At 44.2% G+C, this 13183-nt stretch overlaps 1 protein-coding gene across 2 annotated transcripts in view; it reads left to right on the top strand.

The window, feature by feature from the left end:
* MYO5A (myosin VA) overlaps nucleotides 1-13183 on the top strand; it is a 101841-nt gene that overhangs the window by 56252 nt on the left and 32406 nt on the right. For both annotated transcript variants that reach the window (XM_071441551.1, XM_071441552.1), the window contains exons 11-20: nucleotides 180-261; nucleotides 2617-2757; nucleotides 3503-3628; nucleotides 5598-5681; nucleotides 9008-9169; nucleotides 9703-9800; nucleotides 10413-10499; nucleotides 10589-10697; nucleotides 11466-11677; nucleotides 12533-12689. In XM_071441551.1, coding sequence (XP_071297652.1) covers nucleotides 180-261; nucleotides 2617-2757; nucleotides 3503-3628; nucleotides 5598-5681; nucleotides 9008-9169; nucleotides 9703-9800; nucleotides 10413-10499; nucleotides 10589-10697; nucleotides 11466-11677; nucleotides 12533-12689 — 1258 coding nt within the window. The remainder of the gene's footprint in view (nucleotides 1-179; nucleotides 262-2616; nucleotides 2758-3502; nucleotides 3629-5597; nucleotides 5682-9007; nucleotides 9170-9702; nucleotides 9801-10412; nucleotides 10500-10588; nucleotides 10698-11465; nucleotides 11678-12532; nucleotides 12690-13183) is intronic.

The raw sequence follows: 13183 nt of genomic DNA, 5'->3' as shown, positions 1-13183 counted from the left end.
AAAGTGCCTGTGCAGTGCAATTTGCCATTTCCCTGTGTCTTTTCTTGCTTGACCCATGTTATTTGTGCCTGAAATAATTCAATGACTTTAACTGGAGGGAGGGAATTTAAAATTTTGGGGTAATTTTATCTTTTTTTCTTTTTAGTACACTAGTAATTTTGAGTGTATTCATATTTCAGATTTGAAACATTTGAAATCAACAGCTTTGAACAGTTCTGTATCAACTATGCCAATGAAAAACTGCAGCAGCAGTTCAATATGGTAAGTAAGAAGTGACTGGCATTTCCTCTTCCCTTTCCCCTCATCCAAGTCCATTCTGCTAATTGGCTCCCCAGTGGTTAGGATGAATTCCTTCAGTCTATTAAGCAGGTGTCCTGGCCGTGGGCTTTGAGGGATGGGGGAAGATCGACTTTCTCCTCGAAATAGATTTTATGACTAACTGCTGCTCTGGGACTATTTGAAATTCTGATCACAGTAACAATTATAAGGCAGAAGCAGTGCTTGGCAATTAAGACCCTGAGATTGCCTGTCAGTGAGAGCCCTGTGAGGATGAAGTTGGAGTGAGAGGTGTGTCCATAACCCTCGGGAGCCGCTGGAGGGGCAGAGCGGAGCGCGGCTCCGCTGCCGGGGCTCCGCCGCCCGCGCTCCCTCCCCGCTGTTCCTTTTTGGGGCTTTTGGCTGATGCTGAAGGTGATGAATGACGTGTGGCAGGAGGCGGCTCTTCCCCCTCCTCCGGAGAGATCACGATTCTCTCCTCAGCCAGCCTCAGTGACGTTTGCAGTTACATCTCTTACCTGCATCACCATGAGGCGAGTTATTTCTGCCAGGCCTGTTGCTAGGCTCTGCCGCGGCGCCGGGGTGGCTCTGAACTCTGGTTATGATCCTGCCTGGGTGGCAGTGTGTGCTCACAGGGCCAGATCCCCTGTGCCACGGTTCATCCCAGTATGTCAGGGAGGAAGCAGGGTGCTAGAGCAGAGCACCTTTCCAGCCCTGGCATGCCCTTTCCATGTGGGTAGTGCGATGGCTGGCTTCAGCTCCATGAGTGGGATGTCGTAACTGCTAGGCACAGGGTGTCTTGGAGCTTTCTCAGCTTACAGCAAAATCTAGTTGCTATAAGAGCTCTAATGGTTCTCTTCTTCAGTGAAGATAACTGTGCCCCTGTTCCCTTCCCTCTCGTGCCATTGCTGTAAGCACCTGCCTCATGAAGGAGGGGGTGACAGGGCTCTTGTGTTGGTGCCTGCCAAGCTCCCAAACCCAGTGCTGGTGAACGTGGACCTGTTGGGCAGCCATGCAGGCACACAGGGGGAGGTTGCTTTGAATTAAAACCTTGTGGCTGCCTGGAACAGCCTGAGCCTGGCTGAGGAGAAGCCATTTGGGAACTGCCCGACCACCCTGCCCTGCCTGGTGCCCACCACCCACAGGGAAAATCAGGTCTGATGGTATTTCTCACCACCTAATTGCTGGTTCCTTCACAGTGAAAAACGGGTTTCTGTTTCCTTTCAGATCTGGGGTTGGATCTGACTTGCCAGTAGAGTGCTGCCAGGGCTTTGCTGCCAGGTGCAGGGTGGGAATGGCTCCCATGGGTGCGGTTCAGGAGCACGGTGTTGGGGAGCACGGTGTTAAGCTAATGAAATAAAGGCATAAACAGCATTGTCAGGGTAGCTTTCTGCTGCCTTGCAGACAGACTGGGGAACTGTGAGGGGTTTGTGGGCTGTGCACTGAGCTCGGGGCAGTTCAGATGTTGTGGCACCCTCAGACCCTGCCCGTGCTGCTGGGGGCACTCCCAGCACGCATTCACCTGCCACAGCAGCATTCAGTGTGCAGAAAAATGTAGGTGGGGGATGAAACATCATCAAAAATAACTGGAGTCAGCAGTCTTCTTGGTTTTTCAAAGTGCTTGTTCTATTAAGACCACAGTTTGCCTGTTTAATATCTTATTCTGGTTTTTTCCTGAAGTTTTAATTTATCTCATTTATCTCTTATGCACATTTCATTAAAGCTGTGCAGGCTGTTTGTGATAATATTTTTGAATAAATACTACATGGTTACTGATCTTCGTACCAGATAAATCTGTCACAGAATTTTCCTTAAAGGATTCCTAGTTCTAATGCTCCTTCAGCTTTTGCTAAAGAGTGAATTTTAATGCAGTGCGTCATGTTAGAAAAAAAATCAGCAGCCATTTAAGAGGAAATAAAGCTCTGTTATTTTACAAGGAAACACAAAAGTATTTATAGTGAAACTTTGCTTGAAATAGAGCAGTGTTCATAATTTCCAAATCATAAAAGCATGGCACATCTCACTTCATAGGCTGCTGTTCCAGCACTTTAAGTTTTGTGTTGGTTTTTATAAGAGAAAAGAGCTTATAGTAATAGTGGGACAATATAGTAAAAAGATAGGGTATTTGCAGAGAATATGGAGTGCTTTAATTTGGACTGTTGTTTTTAGGCCAGGAAAAAAGGTTAATTTATTTTTCATACACTTGTTAAAGAGTTTATTCAGTTGAACTAGTGTCACTTGACAGCCTGGATCAATGTGCCAAGATGAATCCAGTTGAGAGTTCAATGTATTTATTCTGCATTTCATTTCACAGAAAACTGTTTTCCTTTTGCCCTGCAGCATGTCTTTAAGCTGGAACAAGAAGAATATATGAAGGAACAAATACCATGGACCTTGATTGATTTCTATGACAATCAGCCTTGCATCAACCTCATAGAGGCCAAAATGGGAGTTCTGGATCTGTTGGATGAGGAGTGCAAGGTGTGTGTTCAAGGGCTTTCACAGAGGGAGAGGTCATCAGCTGTCCTGCTTCTGGGCCTCACAGGGACAAGTCACCTGCAGACAGTTGTCATTTTGACACTGATGGGGCAAGAATTTGGGAAGCATACAAACAGAACTGGCAATTAGAGGAGAAAAAATTGTTTCAGTAATGGACTCCTCCTCATCCCTTCCCCTCCATCATGTATTTGTAGCTGTTCCTGGGTCTCTGATCAACTTTGTTTGGACTTGGACAGTTTTCCCTTCCCTGAGGATAAGTGAGTGCCATCCTTGGTCCTGTCAGATTTCCCCAGATTGCCTCTTGCTTAGTGTTTCACCCGTTGTCTTTTATCTTGGTTTATTTTATGCCAAGCCATGTACAGGGGATGGCTCAGTGTGTCTGCCTCAGTGGAAACCCAGCTTGGGGTTCTTATTTATCACAAGAAATCTCTAATGGAGGTGGATGAGTTCTGCTCAGTCTGGTAATGTGCCTTTGGGGTCCCTGCCTTCAGGTGTGTGACACTGGAGGCATTGTTGGTGTCAGGTGTGTCCCAGCAGCTGTCCCACCTGTGCCCAGTGTGGAACTGTGCACAGCTGGTTACTGTGTCCTTGCTTCTGGCAGTGCTGGGAATCTGAGGAGCTAGAATGGGAGAGGAAATCATCAGGTGTTGTCCCCCATCTTCTTAAATGCTTTTGCTACTGGAAAGTTCTCAAGACATTTTAAGTGTGTCTGTATTCTTTTCCATAGATGCCAAAAGGCTCAGATGACTCTTGGGCCCAAAAACTTTACAATACTCATTTGAATAAATGTGCTCTCTTTGAAAAGCCACGTATGTCAAATAAGGCCTTTATCATCAAGCACTTTGCTGACAAGGTAAGGATTTTCCTGCAGTGCTGCTTTCCTGCTGGTGTGTGGGAGGGCATCCTGGGGCTGCTGCAGGCAGAGACTGGGCAGTGGCATCCCTGGCTCTACTCAGCTCTTGCTGCCCCAACTCCACATCAGGAGGGGAAGGTGAGCTGGCAGCTGTGCAGGGACACACAGGAGCTCCTGACTCCATCACATGCTGTAACCATTCCCCTCCTTTTTCCAAACATGGAAGCTCAGTGCATTTACAGCTCTCAGCATCACTGTATCAGTCCTAGTTATGCAACAGAAATGTACAAAAAAGGAAATCCTGTACCCCACTCCTTTTAGCTAAAGAGCAGCAATGAATTAATGCAGTTTTTGCTGCCATCTCAATGTGCAAAGAGGAGAGAGGCTAACAGAGCCTTTTCTATTGCTGGAGCAGTGTGTGCTGCTCCACCCCTGCCTGGGCTGTGCAGGGAACAGCTATTTCTAGGAAGCTGGCTGAGGGGAGTGTCAGTGGGGTGCATGCTGTGTTCAGCTCCCAGTGCTCCTCAAACTGAGCCACTCCTCAGGTTAAAGCAAAAACATTCATAATCCCATGTAAGACAGTTGTCCTGTTGTACAGAAAAGCTGCCTGAGAATTTTGTCAGCTTTGTCAAAAAGGGATTCAAGAAGCTCTCAGGTTCTTACCAGTAGGTCTGCACTGCTGACACGGGGGGTTGGAGGTCTTTATCTGCCTCCACTAGGTTTCTCCTAGGCTCTTGTATGTGTAGGAGGGTCCTATTCTTTTTGCATCTGGTGTTACCTTAGTGAAAACACCAAGAACATCTCTGTAACTGTTTAGATTCACGAGTTCTGTTCTGTGGGTGAGAGAACAAGAAGGAATTATTTAATATTCCCTAATCTGTTCATTAGGCTAAACTTTGATATCAAAAGCAAGGCTGTCCCATGTCTAGTGTGTGAGCAGCAAGGGCCAAGGAAAGCAGAAGGCAGCTCCAAGCAGGTGCTAGCAAAGCTCTAAGCTGTGCCCTGCTGTCTGTGCTAGGTGTTTTATGTTTGCTGTGTGCTGATGTGAATGCACACAGACATCTGGGAGCAGAAGCAAAGCCCCAGCTGGCAGGTCAGTGATGTGTGCTGCTGCTGCTGTGCTTCTGGACAAGGCAGGGATGCTGCTGCCCTCTCCTGGCATGGCCTCCCGCAGGAAAACCATGGATGGTGCCCCAGGAGCTGCTCAGGGTGGGCGTCCAGCTGTGCAGAAACCCTGGAGACATCCTGTGGCCTCTTCCCTCTAGGAATTGCTTGAAATGTTTTGCAGCTCGGGGTATAGTGTCACTGTGCAAGCACTGATAAATGGACTTTTGACAATAGTTTTGGTTTTCTTTCAGCCTTGAATTAGGACAGTGAAATAAATGGTAGGTTTTTATCTGACACTGGCTGTTCTTTGGTCCAGGAAATGCTGTAGCCCTGTGACAGAGGGTTGTCAGGTATTGTCACAGCATTCAGCCATTTTATTGCTGCTGGTAAAATGAGTCCTTTGGAGCACAAATGAGCCATTTCCACCATAATCTGCAGGCAGATGTACTTACTGCCTCTCAGCTAATGAGATGAGAGATACTTTGTTCTCAGTTGCCTCTGGATTTCAGACAGCTCTGCAGCCCTGATGGGCTCAGGGAAGGGGATGCTCAGCACACACTTGCATTGTTCACCCTTACAGGAACCATTCAGTCATGCTGCCTTGCCATGAGCATCTCTCAGCAGTGAAATATGTCTGGTATAATGCAATAGCAGTATTCCTCTCTCTGTTTTAATGTTCTGTATTTTACTGGAAAGCACTCTCTTTGAGGGAAATCTGTATTTAACAAAGATGCACTTGGGAGCTGATACTTTCATTATGTAAAAGAATTATGTTTTAAATGTGAATGTTCTAGCTGGTGAATTCTATGCAAATTATTATTATTTATTACTTCTAATACTTTCTCTTGTAAAATGATTTCAGGTGGAATATCAGTGTGAAGGCTTTTTGGAAAAGAATAAAGACACAGTTTATGAAGAACAAATTAGGGTCCTAAAATCAAGTAAGGTTAGTATAAGGATTTTTTTTCTTCTTTTGCAGTTAAGAGTCCTTGAATTAAGGGTAATAGAAAACTTCTTATAAACCTAGGAAATATTTCTCCCTTAGTATCAGATCAGCTAAAATTGAACATAGTTTGTTTTACTTGGTTATCTGCATGAATTTAGAAAGTTCTATATTCTAACATTTTTCCATGTCTATTTAGCCATTAATTTCACTGTTAGTGGGTTGTTGTTGTTGTTATTTTGGGAGCTATTTTGTTGGGTTTGGGTTTTTGAGTGGGGGGAAGGGGATTTGGGGAAGGGGGTTTCTTTTTCACAAAATTTAGCTGTATTTTCTGTAGAGATGTCTATGACTTCTGATATACCATAGTGGTATAAGAAGGCTCAACAGTTAAGCCCTTAATTTTATAACCTGAAAACATAAGGTCATTGTTTATGGTGTGAGCAGCAAATTTCTGAAGGAGAGACAAGTTCAAAATGAGAGAGGAATAAAGTATATAGACCATAAGGACACAAACCAGAACTTACAGTCTTGTCTCCTTGATATCTATGAAAGAAAGATAACTTCTGAATTGAAAAATACTGCATGAAGGAATATTATAGAACAGGTCTTTAATGGCATTGTCTGTGTTTGGTAATGGCAGAAATGCTGGTTGTGCTCTCAGAAATGTGAAGGCAATTAACTTGACATTGCACAGTGGTGGCTGTTGGGAATTTGCTAGCTCTAATGGCCCAGGAAGCTGGGTATCAAGGACAGGCTATCTAAAATTATGCTATTCTATCAGGAAAACCAACATTTTTCTCTTCTGTTTCTATTCTGAGCAGATAATATGAAGCTAAATGATTAAGACATGTGGTATAATGAAACACCACAGCAGACTCTCCACTGGGAGCAGTATTGAGGTGGTTTAAGTGAAGGCAGTTTCTGGGGGTGGAGGGAGAGGCAGGTGGCATCTCTGGGGAGCTGGCAGAGCCAGGCAGCCACTCTGTGCAGGACAGAGGGACAGGGTGCTCCATGGGATGACAGACAGACGGGACAGAGCTGCTGTAAGAGCCTGACAGCAGCTTGGGCAGGCTCAGTGTAGCTTGAGGCAGTTCAGTCTAAACACTAAAAAAAACATGGTTTTACTCCATTTTGCCAAAAGCAGTATAAAGAATGTTTTATTTTTGTTTTTCATCAGTGCCTCTTTGTTAGTAATTGTAGTAGAACTGCATTTCTGACTTTTATTCCATTTTGTTGGTGGTGATGTTTTCTGGGTTTGCTGTGCACATCCAACAGAAGGTAATTCTAAATTGACTGCATCATCTGTCATCCTGCCCATGCCCACTGTCACACACAGCTTGGATGCTTCTTTGCTCTCCAGAGTGCATGACACACTCTGCTCTTGGCAGGGACTGTGGAATTCAACTATTTATTTTGGCCTTCTCTGTAAATCCACCCACAGAACCTCTGTGAAGTAGTTCAGGTTCCATGCATGTATCATGAAAGCAACACAACAATCCTGGGCTTTTATGCTTGCTGCTTGCATGGTTGTTAGAATTTTCTGTTGTGGCTCTGTATTGAAAGAAATGATCTGTAAGATTGTTAGCAGCATGTGTGTTAGGTGGTCTGAAAAAATTAGAGGGAAGAAATGCTTCCTTGCTTGTTTTCTGTCACGTGAATTATCTACCCTTTGATCAGTGTTTTCCCTCTCTTTGAACACTCTTAGTGTTCTGAGAAACAAAGAAAATTGATGAGATACTAAAACCCAAACCAAACAGGAGTGGTCCTGCAGTTTGGATCATTGCTCCACTATTGCTGACCTGTGCTGGAGAGGCCAGACATTGTTCCTTTCTTCTACTTGGAGTAACTGGGCCAGTGTCTGTGAAAATAGTGCCTTTGACATGCACTTGCCCATTTTTGCAGGCAGATTTTCCCAGGGCTGGAGAAAGAGAATGATCCTTAGGTATGGACAGCTTAGAAGAATTCATCCATCTGCAGTTGAGACAGTGGGAACCCTGTTCCTACCCCCACCTCTGGTGTGTGGGAGCATCAGGAGCTTCAGAGAATCACATTATATTGAAATAGGTTTGTGTACAGGCTGGGAACACCTGGCTCTGTAGTGCCTGTGCCCACCAACTCACTGTGTCACAGGCAGCTGACAAAGAGCTGCTACCCCAGCCATCCTCAGCTCTGGGCTGAGCCAGTGGAAGGAGAAGAGTAAATCACCCTCAGGAAATGTCCTCCTTCACTAGCTCAGGTGAGATCAATCCAAGGAGATCAATACTCCCTTTTAAGTTCAGGAATTTAGGGTTCTTTTGTAGCATCCTTAGTCATTTTGTTATGCTGGAGTGCTGTGCTGGGTGCTGCTGGGGAACATTTGATGCCCTTTTCCAGCCCCTCTGGCACAACCACAGGGCACAGGTGCCATTTTGTTGTGCACTGTGTTCCATTGGTTATTGTGTCTGCTCACCAAGTTTTATGAGACAAAACCAATTTTTTAATTTTTTAGGTTGTGCTTGGCCCAAGCACTTTCTAGTACTGAAAAATGAATGTTCCTGTCTCTTGGGGAAAAAGGCACAGATGCTAGATATAAAATTATTCATGGACAGGTAGAGAGGTTCAGATTCTCTTACTCATAATGGTTCTGAAGAGCTGTAGTTGTCAGTGGAAAGACCTGGTGGTGTTATTTTTAGTTATAAGTTACTTCAAAGCAGCTGTTAGGTTTCAGTATATTTTGTAGCCATTAGAGAAAGGGAAGCAGAAGTCCTGTGTAGTATTTGGAAGGACATTTCAGGTTTTTCTTCCACTCCCACTGGCAGGGAGTAGATCTCAGTCAGATAAATTTGGCTAGTGGGGCTTTTTTTCAGTTGATGGTTCGTCTGTTAAGCTGATTATTTCAATTTGGAGTGATAAAGCAGGAATCATCTTTGCTGCCTGCTGCTTTATTCAGTGTCCCAGATACCTCTCAACCACAAAGGAGAGTGATGCACCATTGGAATAAGAGAGGACCCTGTAGTTTCCTTCTTAGATCAAAGCAGCTGTTTATAATTGCAGCTGGTACTTAGGAAACTGCTGTTGGTATCTAACAGTTTCACATGGCTGTTGTTGGCTATATGAAAAAAAATCAGAATTTTATCTTGAGAAGGAGACTCACTGATCAAACCCACATTAAATCATGGCCCACTCACTGTACCACTTAGCCTGTCTGCTTTTTGCATTTGCCCCCTGTGAAGTTCACCAAAAATGCAGTTCTTACAAAAGCTGAGCGTGGAATTTAACCTTAAGCACAAACAGGTACGATTGCTTGCTGGATACTCACCCTCTGTGTATTTTTTATGCTGTTACACCAGTTCAAGCTGCTGCCAGAGTTATTCCAGGATGAGGAGAAGGTGCTCAGCCCCACATCAGCAGCCCCTTCAGGGCGTGTGCCTCTGACTCGAATGCCTGTCAAACCTGCCAAGACCAGGCCAGGGCAAGCCAGCAAGGAGCACAAGAAAACTGTGGGACATCAGGTGAGTTTGAAGATGCAGCTCTGTTACAAAATGCCTCCCTTCACCTCCTGTCTCATAGGTCTCAAGGTTTGCTGGTGGCTTGTGGGATCTCTCATGATTTTGATAGAGGTGCAGCTTATTGTGACTTACAGCTTGGTGCAAATAGTCCCTAATTACCAATGCACTGTGGGGAATTTATTTTTTTTTTAATTTTTAAAAATTATTTTTTATTCATTTTTTATTATGATGCCAAACCCCAAACTGATGCTTTTCAAAACAAATTTAACATGGATGCTGAGAAGTTTTGAAAGTCTTAAACTGGGTTTTTTGGATCATGTGCCACTTTGTCTGATTCAAATCCAAAGTGAGGTTCAATCCCCAGAAAACCTGGTTCCAGTTATCAGTGGCCAAACATAAAATATCTGCATATCTTTGCCATAATTAAATTAAAAGTGTGCAAATCGAGTCTGTTTTCTGAGGTTATCTCAAAGATGACTGAGCTTGTTGAGGCCATTCCCTGACTTTTTTTTTTCCATTTCTTTTTTTTCAAAAAGTTTCGAAACTCTCTTCATCTGCTGATGGAAACCCTGAATGCCACAACTCCACACTACGTGCGCTGCATTAAGCCAAACGACTTCAAGTTCCCATTCACGTAAGATGCCAGTTCCTGTGGGCTTTGGGGAGCCCCTGTTGGGAGGGATTGCCCAAGGCCACTGAGGATCAAGCTGAACCTTGCTCACTCAGGAGTGAAGTGCTGTGTCTCCTTTCTCTGGTTATGGATTTACTCTGGTGTATGTGTATTACAGCAGGAGATGTTTGGGGATGAATAGAGGGAGAAATGCTTCCTGATGCCATTTTTTTGTTTATGGTGATATGTAAGAAGAAAAGTTCCAACATTTTCATTGCTAGCAATTTCAAATGTAAGTGGGGTTTGCACTTCTTGAGCTGGAATATGCTTTGTCAGATTCCAAAGCCTTTTTCTTTTCTTTTTTTTTTTTTTTTTCTTTCATATATGAACTTGCTTAGAGTTTTTCTCAAAGCCCAGGCGCACAAAGGCTCCTGTAGCTCTTGTGCTGGCCAGCAGGAAGTGCCAATGGGCTCAGACAGTTCTCCAGCCAGGCTGTCCTCTGTTACCCCTGAGTTTCAGGAGCACCTTACCAACCACCCATCACACTCCCCCTGCTCCCCACTGTGCCACTTCCAGGACCCCCAGATAATGCAAGCCCAGTCCCACATCCCAGAGCCACCTTTTGTTCCTCCCTAGGTTTGATGAGAAGCGGGCAGTGCAGCAGCTGAGAGCCTGTGGTGTGCTGGAGACCATCAGGATCAGTGCTGCTGGCTTCCCCTCCAGGTGTGTTTGCTTTCTTTGGACTGCTTCCTGCTGCAGTTCTTTTTGAGGTAATGTTCATTGTTAGCACTGGTGCTCTGCCTTTGGGACAGGTGGACGTACCAGGAGTTCTTCAGCCGTTACCGGGTTCTGATGAAGCAGAGGGATGTCCTTGGTGACCGAAAGCAGACGTGTAAAAATGTCCTGGAGAAGCTGATTCAGGTACCTGCACTTAGAGCTGAGAGCATTTGGAGTCTGCAGGAGTAGAGACCATATCACTTACTCCCTCATAGCTACACTATTTTAGTACCTTTACAAACTACTAAACCACAAATGTATCCTGTAGCTCTTTGACTGCTGTTCCTTTCAACTTAGAATCAAACAGCCAACAAAATTAATTTTTTTTTTCAGTGTGCCTTTGTATATTCTCAGTTTTTCCCTCAAAGGAGTACTACAGCCTGTAGACATAAAATATTATTCTCTTTCTGGTTCAGTTCTGAAATTTCAGATGTGTTTGAGCAGCAGCATGCTTTGTTCTGTCCTGATACAATAAGTGATTTGTACATGTCTGAAGCCCCAGCTGCCTTGTTTGCACTGTGTAATGTGGTTGAAGATGGACCGTTCAGAGGGGTCAGCTACAATTTAAACAGAAAATTGTACATGTGCACTGCCTGTATTGCTTTCATCCTCTGGGCCCCTTTGTCACCTCCTGTAGCCTTCCATTTTATCATCTTTGTCATTTTCATCTAAGCAAAAATCTCACATTGCCCCTTTGGGCCATGCTTGTGGCCTTATTATATTAATTTTAAACAGAATCATACAGAGAAAATACCCTTCTCCACTACTTAATTTAAGTCTCAGATTACCCAAAATATTCCACAGATAATTTTGCCTCTTGACTAACTGTGCTTTCATTTAGCCCTTCGTGCCTTTTTTTTATGCACTAACACTTAATGCTGTAACTTATCCTCTTTTTACCTTTGAAAATAGGACAAGGATAAGTACCAGTTTGGTAAGACAAAAATATTTTTCCGGGCTGGTCAAGTAGCCTACCTGGAAAAAATAAGGGCAGATAAGTTGAGAGCTGCCTGTATCCGCATCCAAAAGACGATCCGGGGCTGGCTGATGAGGAAGAAGTACATGCGGATGAGGAAGGCTGCCATCACCATCCAGAGACACGTCAGAGGGTACCAGGCACGATGGTAAGCACTGCTCAGGGCAAGTGCCACACCAGCCCCAGTCCAGAGCCCTGTAAGCAGGTTATTTAAATGTGATACACCTGTTCTCGCCTTCCTATACTGCCTGAGAGGAGATGACTTTCCAGGGAAATGAAGGAAGTTTAATATAATGGATGTGTCTGTCCTGACTGGTTTTGACCTTTCTGAGAGGACAGTAGCACCCTGGCTCTATGATGCAGAAAACAAGTAGTACTAAGGAGATATGTTGCAGGTGAGGTAAAGCAGGACTGTCTGAGTCCTTATTGCCCTCCCAGCTGGGTCTGTCCTGCTGGAGAAGCCATTCCTCACCCAGGGTGCAGCTGTAAAGGGACATTCGTCAGTCAGTGACTTGTTTGGATTGACTTCTGAGGGATGGCCATGGGGCCAGAGAGAAGGGCAGGAATACAGGTGGTATTGTTCAAAGGCAGGGTGGTGATGAAGGCTGTAATAACCAACCTTCAGAAAGAGGCATATGTCATGATGCTTTGTAATTGTCTTACTGCAATAGCCAAGAACAAGAAAATATTTTCTGCTGGTGGAGGTTGGGAGAGTAGATCTGGAAGATGACCTAGAGGAAACAGCTTTAAAGTTGGAGAAGAGGTGATGAGAAATTAAGCTGAGTTTACCTTGTCAGTTGTTTAGTGCAGTTCTTAGGGGAAGTGAAAATGTTTCCCTGTAAAGCTTTGCGAGGTTTCTGTTAATTTGTCATTCTGTTGTATACAGCAAATAAAATACTGTGTCACTGACAACACTAAGAAGAAACTAAAAATACAGGCTATTAAAAAAACCCCAAGCATTCAATCACATAATTACAGGTGCTGTTTGTGATCTTTTCCTCAGCTATGCCAAGTTCCTGAGGAGAACACGAGCTGCCATCACCATCCAGAAGTTCCAGCGCATGTACGTGGTCCGCAAGAGATACCAGTGCATGCGAGATGCCACTATTGCTCTCCAGGCCCTCCTGAGAGGCTACATGGTCAGAAACAAGTACCAAATGGTAAGAAATCACAATGTACTTTTTCTCTCTTCCTTTATTTCCACACACTTTCAGGACAAAGCTTCTCTGTGGTGTCATCTTGAGAATCTGAAATGTTTTGTGTGGATGCTCTTAGTTTTTGTGTGATGCACAGACAAAACAGCAGAGCATGGATTAAGGGACAGCACCTGGAAATGTGAAATATCTAATGCTGCCATCAAGTTGTCATTGTAGACATATTCTCATTGTCATCTAATACAGGCATATTTAGACTTTCAGTGCAGCCAGTGGAGAATCCAACAGAGATTTACAGCATTTCTGACTTGTTACATAGAACGTTGAGGCACTTAAAATAAATGCTGAAAATGGCCTTGCTTTAATCTCTCTCAGTCCAAATCAGAATTGCTTACATCAATATACATGTGATGCACTCACTACTGGTCCTTTCCCATCCCTAGTTTCAGTGATTCTGAAATGTCTTATGGAATTATGTTAGCAAAGAGATTCCCACAAAA

Source organism: Agelaius tricolor, unplaced genomic scaffold (assembly GCF_023055355.1).
Source record: "Agelaius tricolor isolate 1412-34295 unplaced genomic scaffold, bAgeTri1.0.p SCAF_16, whole genome shotgun sequence".
Lineage (NCBI taxonomy): Eukaryota > Metazoa > Chordata > Aves > Passeriformes > Icteridae > Agelaius > Agelaius tricolor.
This window is presented reverse-complemented; position numbering and strand designations above follow the sequence as displayed.